Source organism: Neodiprion virginianus, chromosome 2 (genome assembly GCF_021901495.1).
Source record: "Neodiprion virginianus isolate iyNeoVirg1 chromosome 2, iyNeoVirg1.1, whole genome shotgun sequence".
Taxonomy (NCBI): Eukaryota; Metazoa; Arthropoda; class Insecta; order Hymenoptera; family Diprionidae; genus Neodiprion; species Neodiprion virginianus.
In genome coordinates, this window is record NC_060878.1 from 3,351,213 (window position 1) to 3,372,812 (window position 21,600).

General features: G+C 38.6%; 2 protein-coding genes across 10 annotated transcripts; one reads left to right on the plus strand and one right to left on the minus strand.

The window, feature by feature from the left end:
* The first annotated feature begins 273 nt into the window (after nucleotides 1-273).
* LOC124297001 (heparan sulfate glucosamine 3-O-sulfotransferase 6) lies at nucleotides 274-3,774 on the plus strand. Of its 5 annotated transcripts, none has more exons than XM_046747544.1 (5): nucleotides 274-720; nucleotides 1,049-1,249; nucleotides 1,317-2,039; nucleotides 2,283-2,773; nucleotides 2,853-3,774. In XM_046747544.1, the coding sequence occupies exons 3-5, from the start codon at nucleotides 1,534-1,536 to the stop codon at nucleotides 2,975-2,977; spliced, it is 1,122 nt and encodes a 373-aa protein (XP_046603500.1). In that variant the 5' UTR covers nucleotides 274-720; nucleotides 1,049-1,249; nucleotides 1,317-1,533; the 3' UTR covers nucleotides 2,978-3,774. The 5 variants fall into 5 exon arrangements, with proteins under 5 accessions (XP_046603500.1, XP_046603499.1, XP_046603502.1 ...); XM_046747543.1 differs by having other exon boundaries at nucleotides 1,357-2,039; XM_046747546.1 differs by having other exon boundaries at nucleotides 1,056-1,249; nucleotides 1,357-2,039.
* Nucleotides 3,405-19,958, minus strand: LOC124297000 (sodium-independent sulfate anion transporter). Of its 5 annotated transcripts, none has more exons than XM_046747539.1 (12): nucleotides 11,298-11,323; nucleotides 11,012-11,175; nucleotides 10,224-10,480; nucleotides 9,936-10,137; nucleotides 9,006-9,226; nucleotides 8,748-8,919; nucleotides 8,478-8,645; nucleotides 8,202-8,363; nucleotides 7,516-7,656; nucleotides 6,272-6,417; nucleotides 5,733-6,140; nucleotides 3,405-4,941 (listed from the first exon to the last, which is right to left on the minus strand). In XM_046747539.1, exons 1-11 carry the CDS (start codon nucleotides 11,315-11,317, stop codon nucleotides 5,769-5,771), a joined length of 2,025 nt encoding a protein of 674 aa, XP_046603495.1. In that variant the 5' UTR covers nucleotides 11,318-11,323; the 3' UTR covers nucleotides 3,405-4,941; nucleotides 5,733-5,768. The 5 variants fall into 5 exon arrangements, with proteins under 5 accessions (XP_046603495.1, XP_046603498.1, XP_046603496.1 ...); XM_046747542.1 differs by lacking the exons at nucleotides 3,405-4,941; nucleotides 11,298-11,323 and adding exons at nucleotides 15,013-15,092; nucleotides 19,950-19,958 and having other exon boundaries at nucleotides 5,662-6,140; XM_046747540.1 differs by lacking the exons at nucleotides 3,405-4,941; nucleotides 11,298-11,323 and adding an exon at nucleotides 18,433-19,066 and having other exon boundaries at nucleotides 5,662-6,140.
* Nucleotides 19,959-21,600: the final 1,642 nt, after the last annotated feature.

Consider the following 21,600-nt stretch of genomic DNA (forward strand, 5'->3'; position numbering starts at 1 on the left):
TTTGTTTTACTTCATACAACTCTCAGTCAGAGTATCTACATGGAAGGACTCGATACAGGTTGAATGTATTTTTTTTTCATCCTAGTCAATAATATTCAAGTGAAAATAAACATCCTGCATCGTTAAACAAGTTCATAAATTGGAAAACGATCGAAACATATAAACCACTCGCTCATGCGCCTTCACTCAATCAGTTTATAAGTGTCTCGTAGGAGTTGTGTGGTCGGTAAGATAGCCTGCTTCATTATAACGAATGATACAACCATATTGATCGGCAAAAAGAGCTGGCAGATGCCGCCACTGTGTCATTTCGGCACGCACATTTTACTCTCGTGGCTAACGCGGAGGATTTATGACCTGCATCAGGACGAGACGCAATGCGGTCTAATAGTGATAAAAATTTAAAACCACGCCTGAGTATGGGCAAAATTACCCGAACGCGCGTTTCAAGTTGACGGAAAAATCGGGCCCCGCATCGAGAAGTAATTGCACAGAATACACTGTACACCGCTATAAATCTGTTTTACTCTATTTTTGAACATGGGCCTCCACGGGTTCATTACTCCGGTATTGATCTCACAGGCACGCGGCGTGATAGCCAGAAATAAAATTCCCTTCTCTTTGACGAAATGAAGTGTGTGTGCTTTACGTTGACATTGGATCTTTTTCCGTAAGATGAGAATCATTAGACGTTGCGGACTATCTGTTCATCAACACATTGTGAGTTGGAATATTTGTGTGTTCTGATTACACGTGTTTTTCGAGGCTAAATTAATCGGAATTCGGTCATGAATGAATTACGTTGAATTCGATCAGCTATCGCTTAGCGTGCCAAAGGCAGGTGCGTGATAAAATACTGCATGAATTTTTCCAACTGCATTAAAACGATCGAGTAAAATCTGTGAATAAAAAATCCTCAATTAATAATCTTTCAGTATTTTGGCATTATTTGATGCGAAATTATTATTGTTAATTCGCATTTCCTATCTATCGATACGTAAGCTTACAATTTGGACTTCTGGCTGGTATATTTTTGAAAATTTCGTAGTTTACAGATCTTATTCAACACGTTTGTACAGGATATACTTGCCATTCTCGAGTGTAATCCCAACATGATCCCCGAAGCGTAAGTCCCACTGCGCCTGAAGAACTCATTCAGCAACCTGCATTACGCGGGAAAATTGAGTGACGCTGCAGGAGGTAGTATTTTCGTGGTGGAAGAGGAAATCAAGAGGTATCAAGGGAAACGGTGAGTTTGATCACGTAAAAATATACCAGGCAAACCACATGTCTATATCATAGCAAAACGATTTTAGAAAACAAGATACGTTATGAGCTGGGTGTTTCCTCCCGCAGATGTACACATGCGAAACGTTTGACTGTCTGATTGCAAGTGTTTAAAGTGCATATCAGAGTAACGACCATATCATAAAATAAAGATGAACGTTCCGGAAAATTATCGTCGACATCCGTGATAAGGAAAAAGGGAAGCAAGGAAAATTAAAAAAGGCAATAACTAACCGAACGAAGAAAATGGAACTAAGGAAATACTTTTGGACAAAGCAATTCATCTTGTTATCATTTTTCGTCACAACTTTTATCTGGATCACATTCAAGTACAACGGATGCCTGCTGGGCGGCTTATCGCGAAAATTAACACTTCAGAGGAGCCAACATGCGGACTCTTATTCCGAGACGCTGTTGCTGCGGTCACCCAGCCAAGTAAAGGTTGAGGAAATCCCGTTGGACAACATTGCGAGCCTCGATCCACGCACGACGAAAGTCCAGCTGGTTCCCTTATGGTCAAACAACGAGACCCTGCTTCGAGAGTTGATCGATGTTTCTCCGAAGTATCAAATCCTCAGACAGCAGGGTCTTAGACCCGGAAGACAACTGCCCGTAGCCCTGATAATCGGGGTAAAGAAGGGAGGCACCAGAGCACTCCTGGAATTCCTCAGACTCCATCCAGACATCAGGGCCGCCGGTTCCGAGGTCCATTTTTTTGACCGACATTACTCCAAGGGTTTTCATTGGTACAGGTGAGCGATGATTATGCCTGATCTACACGCTATGATTATGTTGGTACGATTGTGTCGACAAATGATAATACGCACGTGTAGATAACTGCACTGTGTCATAATGTGGAAGTATACTTCCTAATTACAGGTGCATTTCGAAATTAGCTCTCAGCTCTGTTAGCAATCTCTTATCTCTTTTGCGGTGCAAAATTCATGATTACCTTCCCATCAACTATGATAAGTAAACTTTTATCTCACCTGCAGGCATCGCATGCCGCCGACCCTGGAAGGGCAAGTAACGATGGAAAAAACGCCATCGTATTTCATAAGGGAGGAAGTGCCTCGTCGAGTGCAGCATATGAATCCAGGCACAAAGCTGATTGTGGTGGTTCGAGATCCGGTTACCAGGGCGATTTCCGACTACACCCAGGTGAAAAGTAAGCGCGTGAAGATGCCGCGGTTCGAGGAGTTGGCCTTCCTAAACGATTCCCAAGTCGTCGATACCTCCTGGGGACCGCTGAAGATCGGCGTGTACGCGAAGCACCTGGAGCACTGGCTCCTCTACTTTCCACTTTCACAGCTCCTGTTCGTCAGCGGTGAACGTTTGATCGCCGATCCGGTAGCCGAGATTGCGAGGGTCCAGGATTTCCTTGGCTTGAAACGGGTAATTTCGGAAAAACACTTCTACTTCAACTCGACGAAGGGATTTCCCTGCCTTCTCAAGTCCGAGGGACGATCCAGTCCGCACTGTTTGGGTAAGTGAATTGAGAGAGGCTCAGTACAAAGAGAAAGAATAATTTGATTAACAATTTTTTACTACCGTTCTTTAAAAAGGTAAAACGAAGGGGCGAAGCCATCCCCACATAGATCCAGCGGCGGTTCAACGTCTCAGGGATTTTTATCGGCCTTTTAATCAACGTTTCTATCAGCTAACAGGAATGAATTTTGGATGGCCGTAGCTAACTATTCGCAGAGGTTGTGGAGATCTTTGGCCTGAATTAAACATAGACATATCTTAGGATTATAGCGAGGAGGAACTCAGTCAATTTTTAACACTAATCTCGTAATTATATTTATATAACAAGGCGACGCGTTATTACTGTTAAAAAATATTCTAATACCAATCGCCGGAATTCGTTTCCTCAAAAAATAACTCACCTATACTGGTTGTACCTAACAATAATGTTTACATATATACTTATGTAGACACAGTATTATATACGTAACGAGAAATCAGGTTCCGTTTGACGATGTTAGAGTGAAATTAAATTTTTCTTCAAATGCACGCGTATGAAGAAATTCTTCGATAGTCGGTTCAATTGTATAGTTATTAGATGCAGCGCGACGGTGAATTCGAACGCGGTTAATATGCGCTGTTTTTTTTTCCCTTCTAAAATAAGAATTATCGAAAAATACGGTTGTAATATATATATATACTGTGTTTAGAAAGTGCACGTCGTTATACACTGAAATATATAATAAGCACGTTGCTTTGCTCAACTAATATTTAATAAACTATACACATACCTATATAGTTCAATGCCTATTGTTAATTATTGTAAGAAGCACGCTCGCGACTATCTTCATAATATATGAATAATGTGTACATGTAAACGTACACACGTGTATTTATACGCCAGTAGCCCTTCAATAACAATTAATACGTGCATAGATATATAATATTTGATTATAAAAAAATGTTATTGACGTCTCAAAGCTGACGACAAAGATCCACGGCAGGATTAACGGATGAAGTCAATTTTCAAGCAAAATATTCAACCGCATAAAAAGCGAGAAGCAAAAGTTTGAACGAGTGGCTATTGGGGTATAAAAATACACTGATATATAATTTTAGGGCACCTTGTTGGATAAATATTTCCTACATGTAACTATGATTACCCAACGTTATTACCGAACGATAAAAACAAGCAATATCACATTTATAAGCATGTATGAAAAGAGACTTGAATAGTTTACGAATTGCGTCTATTATAAAGTACACTATTAATACAACAAATAATACTCAGTCTTAACGTAATTTACTAATCTTCAAATTCGTTATCTTAAATATCTGCAAGGCAAAGAGCTTCGTTTATGGGTAAACACACATGTTGGCCTTTTTTGTGGCAGTTGATCATTCGTTTGCTTATTTATTTCGTTATTTATTTATTTACTCACTGATTTTTTGATCAGTTTTTTCTTTCCTTATATAAAATTATCACAGTAGTATTCATTAATTTATTAATATATCTATAATATGTACATGCTGCCAATAAAATTAAGTAATCCAATAAATGTACCACCATGTATATTTTACCGTAGCTACTCACGATTCATTAAATTTCCATAATTTTCATTTTCTTACAATAATACTCTTTTCCCATCTGCAGGTCACGACGAATTCTGCATACCAAGAACATGATTCTACGCAGTAAACACTTTGAGCGATCAATGGTTATACATCAATTGTCATTGTATCATTTATATTAACATTGGAGTTTAATAACGACGAAAAGAATAAAACAAAGTGCGTAACTGTACGATATGAATATACATGGCGTTTATGAAACTGTGATGTCTAGACATAATGAGGTAAGTACTTATGTTTATATTTATTTATATGAAAATGTATGCACCTATTTAATACAACTATTGCTAATTAATTTCATGAATATTTCTTTTACAGAATGTGTTGTTTGAACTTTTTGTTCGGAATTGTGTATCGTTAAGCTTGTCCACTTACCATAATTTATAATCCCGACTGAAACAAAACATACTGCAAAAGTGTATGATTTGCAACAACACGTTACTTGTATGACAACATCGATTTAATTACAATTTGCGTTTAAATAATCGTACAGGTTAATACTGCTTTTGGTTATTACCATTACTATTATTATCACTATCGTCCGACAGAATGAACCTGCAATTGTGAAAAGTGCAAGAATGAAAATGGAATATTTAATTACAACCGAAAGAGCTATTTCATTTACAAATTTTTACACGCAGGGCTTTTTCATTAGATTTACTCGCATTGATCCTTTTTTTCTTCGTTTCACACTCTTCGCGAAAATATCGAACCCGACCGTGTTCACGGATATACCTTTACTCGTGGTTTTAATTTATTTTTAGAATTTACATAGCACAAGGTGTCGCGCAAACGAATTAAAAACATTAAATAAAATCCCCTGTAAAGTAACGAGAATAATTTACAATATTATATCTGTATTAAACTAGCAAAATTATTTTTTGTAACGATTACGAAATTGACATTGTACTTTACAAGTGAGAAGCGAAGATTTTTTACTGAACAAAATACGCGCAACATTTTTCGGGTGTTATTAAATTGCTGATCAGAGTTCTGATATACTTGTATAATGGCAGCTTCTAACGCTGCGCAGTGAATTCGAAAATGTAAATTATACTCGCTTATCATGCCTATTACATTATACGGAGAGTCGAGATTGAATTCTATTCTTATCGACAAAGTTACGCGCGGTATTAATTAATATACTACACATGCAGGCAGACATTAATCCTTACATCATTCTTCCTTCAATACTATTCCGACTTTTTAATCCAGTTTTCTGCTTCACCAAAGAATAAAAAATATACACGTCCGAACAAGAAATCGATACTAGACATGGATCATCGTCATCGGCATGATTTTATTTTTCCTCATCGATCTCGCAGACATCGAGTAACAATACTTACCACAGGCCGACTCTGAGCCTACAATTTGCATCCTCCTCAGGCGGCAGAAAATCCTTTTGGTAATTTTGGAGGATCGTTTTGCTTGAGAAGATCGTCGAGAGCCGACTGTGTGTAATACACGACAAAATCGGTGGGTGCTACGCCCTCGAAAACAGCGTGAACCGACGGTTTCAAATTGTAGAAAAACAAGGGCTGTCCCCTTGCGGCAAAATCCTTGGTCAAACTCTCGATTACTTTGGCAGCTGTGTAATCAGCCCCGTAAATATGCGTACAGTCTATAACAACCGGTGTCTCGACGCTGCGTACGCGGCTGCTGTATTTGGTAACTAAATTTCTGACGTAGTCAACGGAGGGAAATATCAGGCAGCGATCCGGCGTCAGCATCAGATATTCAACACCTCGATGACTCTGCAAAAAATACACGAATGATCGACGATGCAGGTTTGATGTTTCGTCAAATGCTGACTTCTTTACTCCAACTTTAGCCACGAAAAAATTCGGAATTTCGCGCTTTCGAAACATTTCAAATTCAGACTCACTGTTAATTCTTCGACAGAAATCTTTGGCCGCGCAGCGTGATAAAGTATGAATAGAACGTTGATTCCGATTCCACAGAGGATTCCAATCTCCACCCGGAGAACCAGGCAGGCCAGGAAAGTGGCTATTCCTGGTATCAGATCGGACTCTGAAACAACAGGTACGAATGCCGATGTTGAGTGTGGGGGTGAAAAAGGATTTCACATCGCGGGATGTATCCTTGAAATTTTTTTTGTCGCGAATAAATAATTGGGTCATCGATGTACCGCAGCGTGTACGAGTTGACCTTCCCACTTGCCGTTAGTTAAGTCATGATACTTTTGGTAAGTGTGCGATAAATATCTTTGGCGCGTTGCAGGCGGCACGTCGTTGAGAGTAAAAACAAATAAATTATTAATTGAGAAGGAGGGAAGAAAAGGTGTGGAGAAAAATTTGCCAATAAAGGCGAATGATTCTTATCGCAAATTCGTATGCATTCACACATGTGCGTATAAATGCATGCATACGTGCGTGTACCTGATACAAGGCGGACAAAGTGGATCGCGATTGTGGATCACCGAGACTCAAGGTGATCCGTGCATGGATCAGGGCAGCCGAATCGAGAGCCTCGGTCTTTCATAAATCAACGACGATTGTATACCTATCACCGGTAAAAAATTTATAAATAAATATCTTGTTGACAGGTGAATAATTACATTGTTATACTGTCGCGATAGGCGAAAGTTAATTTAAAAATCCTCTTCGCTGATCTAGGCGAAACCGATAAGACCCTTAAGCAGCTATTAAATTAATCATTAATCCTGATCAAAGACCTGAGGTCGTTTATCGACTACGTATATTGAACAACCTTGATTATTATATTTAAGCCTGTATAACTTTTCTCCGACGTATTTGCCTGCATACGCGATATATAGGCGTACCTGACAGGCATGGTCGACTTGTCCTACTTCACCGATAATCCGAATACACGGCCGTGCTTATCGCGCACATGCGTACGTTTATATTTCACTTATCTGCATGCATATGCAACGAATTCGGATTGTAAATCAGAGGTATGTGATACGATTGCTGATATAAAAACCAGTAATCACTAATGACAAATGGTATGAGGAATATTGTACACGCACGGATTAAAAGGACTACGAAAGCTCGTCTACCTGCACCTCAACATATCTCAAACGCGATGGTTTTATGATCAAAAGAGCTGCAAGGACGTTGATTAATTGAAAATTTATCGAGTACTCACTTTTCGCTCTCCACATCGGTCTGACCACCTTTACTTCGACCATGAAGATCACCGCGGCAATTATAATCGCTGCCAAGCTTGCTTTCGGGATGTAGTTAAAATATGGGGTGAGGAACAACAGCGCCAGTATAACCAGTAGACCTGTAAATATATCGAAATTATTTCTTCGCTATTTCTGATAAGGCGAGATGATAAGGAGAATAGACCGACGGTAGTCGACCGAAGATCGAGGGTAATATCTTCGTAGTGACTAGACGTTGTTTATTTATACAAAACAGATCACGACGAGTGTCGTACATATAAGGCAATTGTAAACAGTCAGGTAGAATGAAAAATAACTACTTTCGGATAAGGCGAGCGGCCTGCACGTGGAACGCACATGAGGTAAGACGCGGACAACATAATATATGCTCCATTTAACCAGATATAATTATTGATCCAGATCAATGCTGTGATCGAATGTATAATGAATTAAGCCTGAAGAATTAAACATTGACGGTACGCAATTAATATTACCGCATATGATAATTCCGAGAGGCGTCACGACTAATGGATAAATGCTTGATCTATCGATCGCAGATATAGATCCACCTTTAATTTCTACATGCCTGTGGATAATCGCAATGATATGACAGTAACGCGGAGCTGAAGAAAACAGTGATTATTTTCTTGAAGCACGTATTTACCTGTGTAAAGACCACCCATCGGTGTTCTTACTCCGGACGCATTGTTCACCGCACTTCTGCTGAGCGATCCTGTACTGGGGAATGCCTGAACAAAGGAGTTTCCGATGTTACTTACACCGATGGCGATCAGCTCTTGCGTTGCGTCGACGGTTTTCCCGTTTGCTGAATGGCGCGAAAACATATACGTGATAAATGAAATGGAAAAGATAATCGGAAAGGCGTAGGAATCGAGAGATTCCAAGGGGGAAAAAGACACCCTTAAGAAAATCGGCTCACCGAAAGCTTTGCAAATCGCGATGTTCTCCATCAGAGAAATCAACGGAACGACTAGAATTCCGCTTCCGAGGTTCGAGCACATTTCGAAAAACGAGACGGTGGTGTTGTCGTCTTTTGTAAAGCTGAACGGCGGCAGCTGGGCCGTTGGCATTCCACCGGGTATGTATCCTGTCGGAGGTAAAAAAAGATGAGTCCTGAAAGTGAGCTGGAAGTTTCGCTGGCACGATTAAATGATCGAGGAAGACGAATGGAAAACGTGGAAAATCTTACCGGTCAGTTGGAATGGCGGTGTTTCGGTGAAACTGTAGCCCAGAATTCCGCAGATGACGACCAGAAGCGCGTTTCTCGAAGTTCCGATGAGCCAAATGATCTTGTTGATAACTCGGTGCTTCGTTGTCCGGAGCTCTTCATCTTCGGGCCCGATTTTGATAGAAGCCACCATCTGCAAGCGGGGGAGACGTTAATTAAATTGCGATAAAAGGATTTCCAAGTTGCAGCTCTATTCGGCAGAATCAGAGATTCACTCACCCTCAGAATGAGGAGAAGAGCTATGCACGAGGCTCCGAGGGTGGCGTCCCAGGCCGAAGTGTTGGTAAGGTTCTTGCTGATGCTTTTCCACATTTGTACAAACGTTGATCCAGTCGCGGATATGCCCAGCAGATCTTTGACCTGTGACGATACTATTATGAGGGCAACGGCGGACGTGAAACCGGAACTTACCGGCCCCGAGACAAAGTCTATGAGAAATCCTGGGAGCAGAGAAAACGAGAATTCATAATAATGAGAGCAGGACCATTCGGTTACAGCATCGTTTATTAAAACCTTCGAGTCACACATCATTGTGCTGAGTCAAATTTTGTAATACAATAGTTCTCTATGATTTTTGGAGTCGCTAATGACGAATCTAAAATCAGATTTCAAAAATTGAAAATGGCGGATCCAACATGACGGAGGAAAATTTCAAACTTGATCGAATACGGTTAAAAAACTCTACGGAGTGGTTTTCTATGTCGCTGATTGGATTCGCCAAACGGAACTTTCAAAATCTCATTTCATATTCGTTATCAGCGACTCCAAAAACCCCTGGACAGAGTTGTTTTTCCGGATTCAATCGAATTGGAAATTATCAACCGCCATATGGGACTCGCTATCTTGAATTTTTATAATCCAATTTCAGATTCGTAATCAGTGACCCCAAAAACTGATAATTCATGTAAAACATGTATACGTGTAAAGGGGTAAAATAAATTATTCCTTCAATTTTCACGATTTTTCTCAATCAATTTGACAAAAAATCACAAAGAAATATGTTAATAAGTTCTCTAAGTACACAAAAAATGGATACAAAACAGGTGGTAAGGATTACTAAGAATACTTACCACTATGACTCATATGGTTAAATGCTTCTGTGGAGTTGGAGGATCGTGATTTTGAAATTGGCCGTTAACGATTACTTACCTAGTCCAAAAATTCCCATCAACAGTTCAATGACGCCCGACAGAAAGGTCAACAAAATTGCGTACTGGTAAGGCGAGTCCAGATGCGCAACCGTCTGATAAGTCAAGAGTGAAACGATGGCCGTTGGACCGAACGGAATGTCCTTGCACGAACCGAATATGATGTAAATGAAGCATCCCAAGAAGCTGCCGTAGAGTCCATACTGAAGGGGGCAAACGATGGGTTCGAAATTGATTTACCATTGGAGTAAGAAACAAATGAACGGAAAATCTATGACGTTATATTAACCTGGGGCGCAAGACCTGCGATGTTGGAATAGGCAAGGGATTGAGGTATGACCGTCAATCCAACCGTGATCCCAGCGACCAAGTCACCAAGGGCGTCATGTGTGTTGTAATTCGGTAGCCATTTCAATACCGGAAGTCTTTTGTAAAGCATTTTTTTCGTGCATACAGAACGCGCCCTCCGCCTCGCCCAGCTTACAGATGTTTTGAACGCACCGTCCGGACTTTTTTTCTTCTGCAAGACGTTGCGTTCTTCCACCACTTTTTAAATAGAAACGCAATGTATAGTACACAGGGTTTTCATCGCCGCTTCATTGTTTTACTCGAAAGTTCCCTATTCAAAAAATCCCCAGAAATTTTTTTGCCAGGTAACATGCGGTGTTAAGATTGTCAACTCTGTTCGTTGTACTAGTCATAATTCGTGAACAGGTTGCGAAACTCACTGTTGCAGCATCCTGGCAGCATTGTTAAACGGGAAAACGACACTTTTGATGGTTGAAAAATTCTTTCAACTTCAGGTATTCATATAGGTGGTGGTCGAAATTTGGAAGGATCAATATTGCTAATGACCTATATATCGAAATTGAGTCATCGATTATAATGACTTTCGAAAATGACAGTTTCGAAGAATTCATTTTTCGTTATTATTATTATCGTTTATTTTCGCATGTTTGAAATTCGATATATCGGCCATTCAAAATACTGATCCTTCAAAGTTTTGACCCTCATTCATTCATATTCTTTGTCGTAGAAGAAATATACAATGTCCCCTGACAACGCAATTTGACTTACAGATGAAATCCGAGGAGCCCCGTATCTCGCGAGGCAATTCCCGGATCCCGTTCGAGTTTTCCATGTCTAAGCTTCCCCTGGAACCGTTGAGGCCATGGTTTACGTACCCCTCGTCACTCTCGCTGGTCCTATACTCTGCAGATCCTTCGGCCCCCTTCATATTCCTGGAAGCAGATTGCAAAATAGCCGATTATTTTAAGTTCACTTACGTCACGGTCCATAATTAACTACGAAATAAGTTCTTTCCCCCGACCCAGCATCGAACCGTTTACATATACTACAGTACCAAACAGGCCGACGGCTCATCACGACGCAGCATGACACAACCAAAGGAAAGAAGGAGAAAAAAAAAACATCAACTCGTGATTGAAATCACGTGCTGAAATTGCCTTAGTGTGACTTGACTCCTTCACACGTATTGATTGCGCACCTAGCCGCAGGTCATATACTCGTATACTCATATAATACACATTCCACTAGAGTGTGTTGAATACAGGTTTTCAGAAGTAGACACCGAGCCTGTCTCAGCTCAGTGGTTCTCATTCCAATGTAGATTACCAACGAATTTCTAAACAAACAACGTCTAGACGTATGATAAAAAATAAAAATAACAACAACAGACTTTCAAATCTAGGGTATAATAATACGGGAAAATTCTCAATCGTGATGAAACGATAGAAGTCATCATGCAACAGATATCGATAATCTGTCCTATATGGTGATGAAAGGATCGATCAATGACTGCTTGAAACCTATTGGTTACATGCTATACATAAGCTTGGTTGTTCGATCACGATGAGATCTTGCCCAATCCCTAGATATCACGCATCTCGGAATGGTTAGCGAGAAACGGACCATTAACCCTTTTTTCTGCACCCTTGTCAACGACCTGTTAAGAGTTTTGTAACCGAGGCTACGGACGAGTGACAGAATGGAAATCCGAATAACAAATCGACCCGGATCTTCCATCCACTGAACTCTATTAGTGCAGTCAGAATAGGTCTGAACTAAAAGTATTCGAGATATGGCTGCATATTTGTGTAAGTATAAGGGTTTTCGATTCTCAGAAACTCAAATCTCAAGTCATTTTTGAGCGTTTACCACAAAAACTGCTATCGATAGATGAAAAGTGACTTGAGCATCGTGTAAAGCGGAAAATTCTGCATCGCATTATGTGCTCGCATGCCGGAAATGAAGTCGTATTAACAGTTTAAGAAAAAAGAAATTCTACTTATCGACGGCATCTCGGGAATTTTGGATGAAATAATTTCTTTTTTCTTATTTGTTAATACGATTCCGTTTCCGACATATGAGGACACAATTCGATGTAAAATTTTCCACGCTACACGATGATCGAGTCATTTATCATCTATCGACGGGAGTTTTTGAGGAAAAATGCAAAAACCGTCAAATTTTCTTATTTTTTCGAAACGCCGACTATGCAGCTGAAAAATCATTTACAATTTCAGTTCCTGAGAGTCGTAAACCGCTATCGACACAAAAATGCAACCATACCTGGAAGATTTTTAATTCAGACCCACTTGGATTGCAGGACTATATGCGACACGCAATGCACGATTCAAGCTTTGGTCATTTTGCAGTACAGAACCGTCCTTTATAAGCGCTGCTGCATCGTGCCGAATGAATGAATAGCCATGGGGTCTCGACGGTTCCCGTGCAGAAGCACGTGTTCTTGTTTACGGTGCGTAAAAAAGCCGGTTTTCAACTGCGCAGATACACATATCCGCGGTGCCTTCGTTTTCTACTCATTGTCAGCCAACGTAGCATTGCCGGCTAAGGTCCGGATTAAGTAGAGGATCAAGTATGCGAGGAGTCCAGAGAAGCAGCTAGACGGGTGTGTAAAATTGTAAGGAAGAAGAAAACAAAAAAAAAAAATTGGCTACAGTGTAAAGAACCTTTTAGCAAATATGCTGTGTATACTTTTTTCTTTTTTTTTTGTACGTACATCCGTGCAATTTATCTTGCACGTTGATGATGAACTGATTCGGAATCCGCCATACCGTTAACAATTAATTACGGTACCGTAAATCCACCGTGTATTTACTCGTTTTATTGCATCGTCATTATTATTTCGTCTACGCGAGTCACGATGGTACGGATTATTTTCATTATAGCTCGAGGATTTCTGAGATATGATTTTTTGCTTGCTTTCCTTTTTCTTTCTTTCTTTTTTTTTTTTTTCATTCCGACTATTATTGTCGGGTTTTGATTGTTTTTTCGCGCAATAAAATCCGGTGCTACGTTATCCAATATGACGTAAAAGTCCAGGTAGAGGTGCAATTAAAATTACTACCGTCAGATACCTTGATCCGATAGATTGGAGTATAAATTATCTGCCTATTAAACACCGAAAACACTCCGATGCGCTGATATCTAAAAATGAGGAACGATGGACTGCCATTTGCATTATGAACGCTCTTCAATAAAGCCATACGTAAATTCTGATGATAAATTGATCTAGCAATAAAACAATTAGTAGATACTGATACAAGGGTAAAAATACTCCTCGAAATTATTTCGAAATTATGTATAAAATACATTATGAACTGTGTTATTAACTTTGAAAATATAGTTTTACAGCGTTTCGTACGTTCAAAAATACGCGCGATATATTTCACTTATAAATGAAACTAATCAAATTGAAGACAAGGACTTTTTTTCCGCACATTTCAGCACGGGATTTGATTACACAAAGCAGCGCAATATATAAGATATTGTGAAATTTGTTTTCAAAATGCATGACGATGACTTACACATGGTAAATATATCCTTCCTTGTATTTTATGATAAACTTAATTGCTGTTATTCAGAAGCAATGAGCCACAGCGGCGTGCCGCAATTAATTAAATTGATATTGCATTATACATAAAACCCGTTGAATCAATCTACTTTGTAATTAATCAACGATTAGAGCTGTTTGAGGCAGGTACTTGAGGTGCCGAATATCGCACCTGATACATATTGATCACAAATGGAGACTAGACTGGATAAAAAGATCGACTGGTCTTTTTCAATCTTACATGTTTAATACTCGTAGGAAGACGAAATAAAAGGCCTGTTATAATTTGAGCCCTTGATATCAATATTTAGTAGTTCCCAAACGCAATTTTCCATTTTTCATTGAATTAACATGAGAAAATATCTTAATTATTTCTGAATGTTGTATCTCAGTAACGAGGCGATGTACATTAATGTCCGATACATATTTTTGTAGGGAATTTAATGGTCTGATATGAAAAAAATTAAATTTTTACACAATGTCAACTTTAACCTTGAACAACTTTTGAAATAGTTTTGTTATCAAAAAATTATAAAAAACTTTTTTCGAGGAGCAGTAAACTCCCTACAAAAATATATATATATATCGTGTTAATTAAATGAAAAATGGAAAATTGCGTTCAGGAAGCACTAAATATTAATATTAAGGGGCCGAATTATAACAGACCTTTTATTTCATCTTCCTACAAGTATTAAAGATGTAACATTGAAAAAAAAATCGATTTCCTTGAACCAGTTTAATCAACACCTGCCAATATTCTGATAATACATGTCAAACAGGAAAACACGAATTTTACAAGCATGTAGATGATTTCATCTGTAAGTGTTTACCTATGAATAAGGATGTACATGCATCATTAATTTGTACTCGAATTACCGCGGTCTACAGACTTCGGAATAATGTGATGGCCAAAAAAACTTGCTACACAGAAATAATTATACATATACGTATATATATGTAATAATATATATATATATATATACACATCGTGTGTACAAAATTATTAATTGACAACAAACCTGCAAATACAGAACCTGCTTGCCTTATTATTATTATTATTGTATCGTAAAAAGTGACGATCTGTTCAATACCATACACGTGATTAAAGTTTAAACCAGTTCATGGCTGCGACCGATTTAAATTTCGATTAGGTGCCAAAAGTAATAATTTAATTTCAAATATCAGCCATAGGTGTACGTACCTATAATATGCGAGTGAATATGGAGATGAGTGTCGATCACTTGGATAAACAAATCGTAGGATTTGTCGAAGCGAAGGAACCTACGATAAGAAAACTTTGACCGAGATCTAGTTTAGGTCATCTTTTTGACGAAGGCTAACCGTGCAAAGAACGATAAGTGGCCTTGAAGATACTTGACACTAGGGTAACCTCGTGTTGAAAATTTAACAGATACACATTCTAACCGTTATAAATAATAAGAGACAGAAAATCACGCCGCCGAATTCTCGAGATTGATAATCAACGACGTTCGGTTATAAAAAAAAGCCTCATTTGCTGTCCGACATACCTATTCACGAACACAATAGATTTCATATTAATACAGTACAAGATCAAATACAACCCGCGGTGGCGATTAATTAGTCGTCAATTGACCATTCGTGAAATATCTGTCACGATTAAATCGGTATAATCAATAAAAGCTTGAGATTTGCCGAGTGATAACTTCACGTGATATTGAAACGGGAAAGTGCAAAATCTGAAGATTATATCCGTAATACGTTAGGTACTACAGTAATGTTATCTCTACGGAAGTGATATGATTAAAATTTTGAAATGGCTAATAATTTCTTATAAATATCATTCCAACGCTCTTCAAAGAACGATACGCGATACGATCGCCGCTAAGGATTCGGCCAACAGGAATCTGTCCTGGGCGATTGATTTCATCACGCTGCTACAAGTTGATTCGCTCGAAATCAATCGAACGATTTATATCTATCGAAAGGTTTGTTCCGGTAGCTTTGTATTACACATATTGTTGTAATCTTGAATGAAATTTCATCAGCAATAAATCGATGAACCATTTTAATATCATCTAATGATTGCAGTACACGTCAAGTACACTTTCATAATACATTTTCCGCCTCCATTTCCAGGGTACAAAGGTACCACTCACACCTACAATGTGCATATGTGACGAATAGGTTCCAGGTTGGGAAGGACCAATTCTTGCGTGCTGAATAATCTGGACGTGTATAGATGTATATACAGTTGCATACAAGCAATTTGCATACCTGTACGAGCGTTTGCATTGGTAAATATTTATACGCAATGATAGCACCTAGGCAGAGTACCTATATATTTATGTGTGTATGCAGCAAGGAAAATTGCGTAAACGGATTGGTACAGATATTGAAATTCAACGGAGTGGCTATTTTATGTAAGATTCCCTCTTAAGCTCACGCTGCTACACAGTTTCGTAACTCGCATTACTTATCACCGCATTCGGCTCAGACGCAAATCGATATAGCTGCATTCCGAGATTTTCGGCGTTTCAAGCTTTTATTTATTTTTTATTTTTTTTTATTTTCATGATTGCAGACGCGCGATATATTTATTTAACCAAGATTTGGCGATACATTCGTAAACTGGTTGCGAACACAATATTGTGGCTTCGTAACGTGCACCGCACGAAATGAAAACGTTGACAAACTAATCGTGCCCGGTTTCGTAATGTCATCATAATATCCGTCTCAAAGCGATCGATGAGTGCAACGAGTTATTCATCGATCAAAACAAATCAGTTTTAAAATCAATCTACCCGACTACGTGCTTGAGTTCATTGAAGTCAATCTGTGCAAAAGAATATCGCGTTTAATTTAAGTCACTTATGATGATGTTCTGATTTCATGCGTGTATGGGTTTCGATTGGCCAACGCCATCACGTGCCTCCGCTTTAACAGGGGGTCGATTAAGTTATTTCACTTTTCACCTTTCCCATTTCCCATCATCCAAGCATTCTGATTCGTTGACTAAACTTTGCAAACCAATCAGAATGCTTGGATGGCGGGAAATGTGAAAAGTGAAATTATATAATCTCGACCCAGATGTTCGGAAATGATTCACAGAGAATTAGCGAGCTTTAGCCGTGCAAAAGAAAGTGAAAACTTTGCATATTATATACGTATAGCAAATAACAGTGTTAAGGGCTTAGAATATTAATTTCATTATTATAATATCTGAGAGGTTTGTTTTAGAGGCGGGAATTTTAGGATATTAGAAACTCTTTGTTTCAACGTGTGCATCGCAACAAGAACAGCGTTCTTCTCTTTTTGTACCTATAAGTTTAGCCAACTTATATCTAGGGAATTAACTAGTAACTAAACCGATAGTTAGACATAAGGATACTACCAATTACGAAAATATCGCTGTGAGAAAATAATCATTCGTCGGCTGATCGTCGCGCAAATGATAAACAGCGTGCTTATAAAAGAAAATAAAAAAAAAAAAAAAAGTATAAAAAACAAAATTGCGCGCAAAGAGATTGATTCAACAAGATAAGGCAAAAGCGATCGAAACCTGGTATAAGGACTTTTTTTGAGGTCGAGCCGACCTTTTCCAAATAATAGATTAGCAGGAGGCCTTGTTGTCGTGACGTGATGAAATCATCGGGGTAGGTAATAGATTTCGGCAACCACGTGTGCGTAATAAATTTTCCAACCGCATTTGCGGTTTTATAGGTAAATAATACAGATACGGCTGACTGTAGACGCGGATCAGAATACGGCGATAAAATCGACCGTTGAACCATGCCTGAAGTTATACACGGAAAGGTACAATCGTTGTTAATTATCCATGTGACCAGCGAGGTTTACTACCTATATAAATATCATCGTGTATGGGTATATACAGGTATACATAGTATATACCTATGGAATGTGTTTGGTAGATTATAAAAGTCTTTTTTTGCGGATACATCAGGAATCGACTTCCACCATACGCATGTGGAACCGAATATAATTATGGTTCGCTATGGACATCGGCATTCTTCTCAGCTCTTCCTTATACATGCTTATATACATATTCAAATGATCTTAGTCGACGACCGATAATAAAGGGAGAAATATACATGATATAGGTACTCGATGCTTGATACCCACGTGGAAGTTTGTGGATTTGCTTGACCTCAGGTATCGTCGAAAACAGGTCTATTCAGAACCTTGGCATTTCGTGGATTATACCATTATACTATATGTATATATATACAAGGTTGAAAAATTTGCGACTAATCACACGCGCCTCGCACGATGTGTTATAATTCTTGTTAGTGCGGTACGTTATTAATGAACGAGTCAATTATTTCAAATCGTATTTATACCCTTTAAACAGCATTTACACCTGCACTAACAATCAGTCACCATGCTTTGATATCATTTTGCTGTCAAGAGGAGGAAAAGTCTCGTCAAGAATTTCATTTCGACGATCAGTTCGAAAGGCTGGACGGTAAGGATTACGGATAAACACAGCTAATCGAAAAATGCACGATCGCAAGGAATTACTCGATCGTGGTGAAACGATAATTCCCCAAGTAAAATATGAATGTCAACATGTATTTACCCGACCATGTATAGAAAACGTGAATAGGTGTATAATACGCACCTTATTTTAATTGTACCGAGTCCAGAATCCAACACTGCGCGCTCTTATGTGTATATATATGTATATATATATATATTACAAACTAATTATTACCGATACAAATGAGAATAATGTACAATATAATTAACTATGATAATTAAGTTGTCGTTTTTTTCTATTTTTTTTCACCTACTACGTCCAGCCCAATAATCTACGTGACAACAAATTTACTTCCGAATTTCATCCATCCCGTTTAGAGTCTCGTTTTATTGTTAATATGAAATATACAAGAAGCAATTGGCATCGAGTAAAAGATTTGGTGTTATACTATATTCCGGGTCCTCTCTGTACATTGATACGCGAGTACATTTTTAGGTTGAAATAAGTAATACGCAGTAGAAAAAGAATTGGGATCCTTTCACGACTGGGGATATCGCGAAACGGGGGAAATATCAAAAACTTCACTGACAATGAGCGTTAAAATACGATAGTTTAAATGGGGTGTAACACAGTTTTCGCGACTTTTAACGAAGGCTAAGTAATAACGTACACGTTACAACCACTCTCATCTCTGTGAGAAGAATTCACGTTAAAGCACGTTTCCGTTTAAGAAAATACTGTGCCGTTGCCGGCCGCGTCAGACGGTATAAATGCTTTCCTGGGTAGAAAAACCACCACCACGTGCTTGGCGGAGCTCCGCAGGACTACGAAAACCCCCACGAGCAAGCGAGTCGTGACGTCACTTGTGAACAAACCAATCGCATCACGCGTTTGTAACTACTGGGCGACGTTTACTCGTGTCCGCCTCGATCGGCAACCTGTGCCTCGTTTTCTTTCAATTTACACCTTTAGCACCACGAGACCACCTGACTGTATTCTTTTTGTTTTCTTCTTTTTTACCCTATACAACTTTACTTACTGCAGGCATCTTCCACAATCGCCGTACACTCTAATCTAATCTACATGTAATGAGAATAACGGTAGCAACGTACAAACTCGAAACCAGCAGCGTTCGAACCTGATTTGAATCTAGGACGACGACAGTCGGCATGCGCATTTACCCGGCTCTGTAAGTCGCAAAGCCTCTTTTCACACCTGTAATCCGTGTATCCACGTCTTCGTTACACTAAGTGAAAAACCCGCAATCCTTATTCAATCCGCGATTTCTCGATTGGTGTACGATTTTTCAATATTATTTATTCACTTTTCAATCAAAGATGATCGTAATTTAGTCCGATCAAAGATTTCAACGGTATACGTTTGTTTAACATCGGAGACTTTACTTTTTAGATACCCTAATACTGTACATGCATGGACCTGTATTTTCTCACAATCAGCAGTTCAAACAGTCGCTTAACCATGTAGGAAACAATGTCGCGCTAAGCACAGTTGAAATTCTGCGTTTCACAGTTCGCGGCAGAGTCGAATATGATCGTTTAAAAAAAAAAAAAAAATGAGAGGTAATGAGCCCCGCAAAATTGATACGGTAGACACGTGTACTCCATGTTATAGGGGAGAAGATAAGAAGGTGTACATACATCACACGTTACAACGTTACGAAAGTCTCTCGGCATCGTGTGTCCGCTACATGCTATACTGATTAATGAACTTGACCATGCTCGGCCGTGACCAGCATAGTTTCGATTTCTCGCGTGCGATACACGCAATTTACCTTATACACATTATTGTACGTACGTATACATGAGGTATAAAAAATTGTCTCAGCTGAATTCAACCGGGTGCGCAGGTATTATAATTACTGTGAAACAATATAAGCGCGCCAATGATTTATGTGGGCGCTAAATACCTGGAGTATAGTCGTATAAATTAACTTCATTCACGCAAACAAGTTTACAGAGTTGAATTACCAGCAGACATATGCAGTCCGAGATAAGAATATGATTATAATATACTCTCTTTCTCTCTTCCGATTGCATCTCCGCAGTCATTTTTGATTCTTTTTTGATCTTTGTACGACTGTTACTATTCATCCTCTTTCACGTTATACGGATGATCTATATATAAGTATATAATTTAATCCCTCATGGCCGCCCTACTAAAAATGTTCATGTGTTAAATTATGAAACGTTTTTGAAAGAATTTAGCGTTTAATTTATTACATGCTTTATCTCGTATATTCGATAAAATGTGTACAAGAAATCACAAACCTAATCAATAACAACAGGCCGAATGATCAGATATACCCCATCAAAAATCATATAGTCAACTACATAGTGTCAACTATATTATTTTTAATCTAGAATATCTGGTGATTCGTGGTCTTGGAATTTACAACATGAATCATGTGATAAATTAGATGCTGGATTCTTTGAAAACATTTTACGAATTAACACATGAACAATATCAGTAGTGTTGAAGCTGTTTCTCACTTCTACGGTTAAACTTTAAGGCGGTTCCATCCATGTAGAAATGTGATTCAAGTCATTAAACTTATCGATCGAAGCTTAAAGATATTTCCATTAGTGATAAATAGATTGTACCACATATATTTATGTATGTACATATGTACGAAATATGCAGTAAACAATTAATCATCAAGTCATCTTAATTCGTATGCCTATATACATGGACAATCGTTTGAGTGATTCGACTTCGGATAATTTGGAAAAGTTGATGGTCAAAGATGAGAAAAAATATTCGAAAATTATGATGTAGACAAAATAAAGTATAAGGCACGAAATGTGAAGAAACAAAATCACATGTGTAATGTTGTTGCAGAATATATCCGTTATACAAATACCATATAATACGTATATGCCAATTTCTACCTAGATCGTCGAGTCATGTAAAGTCAATTCACGTGACCCGTAGAGAATCTCTAACAATAAGAAAGCACGTGATTGTGAAAGATAGCGATGACTAAACGGCTTGTTAATTTTTTAATGATTATTACGCGAGAGGTCTCAATTAGATGTGTTTAAATTCCAAGCGTATATTATTCGAACACTACATGATGACTTCACGTGCCGTTATTGTTTACTATGTCGAGTGCGTATTGGTAGAGTAATAAACGCGGAAATCTCTGTACAATGCGCACCTTTCACGGTTCAATAATACCTACCATTTTATCATAAATGCACGAGTTTGTTACTCGCATGTATGGCATATATTCACATTCGTACATACACACACACACACAAACACACACACACACACACATGCGACTCG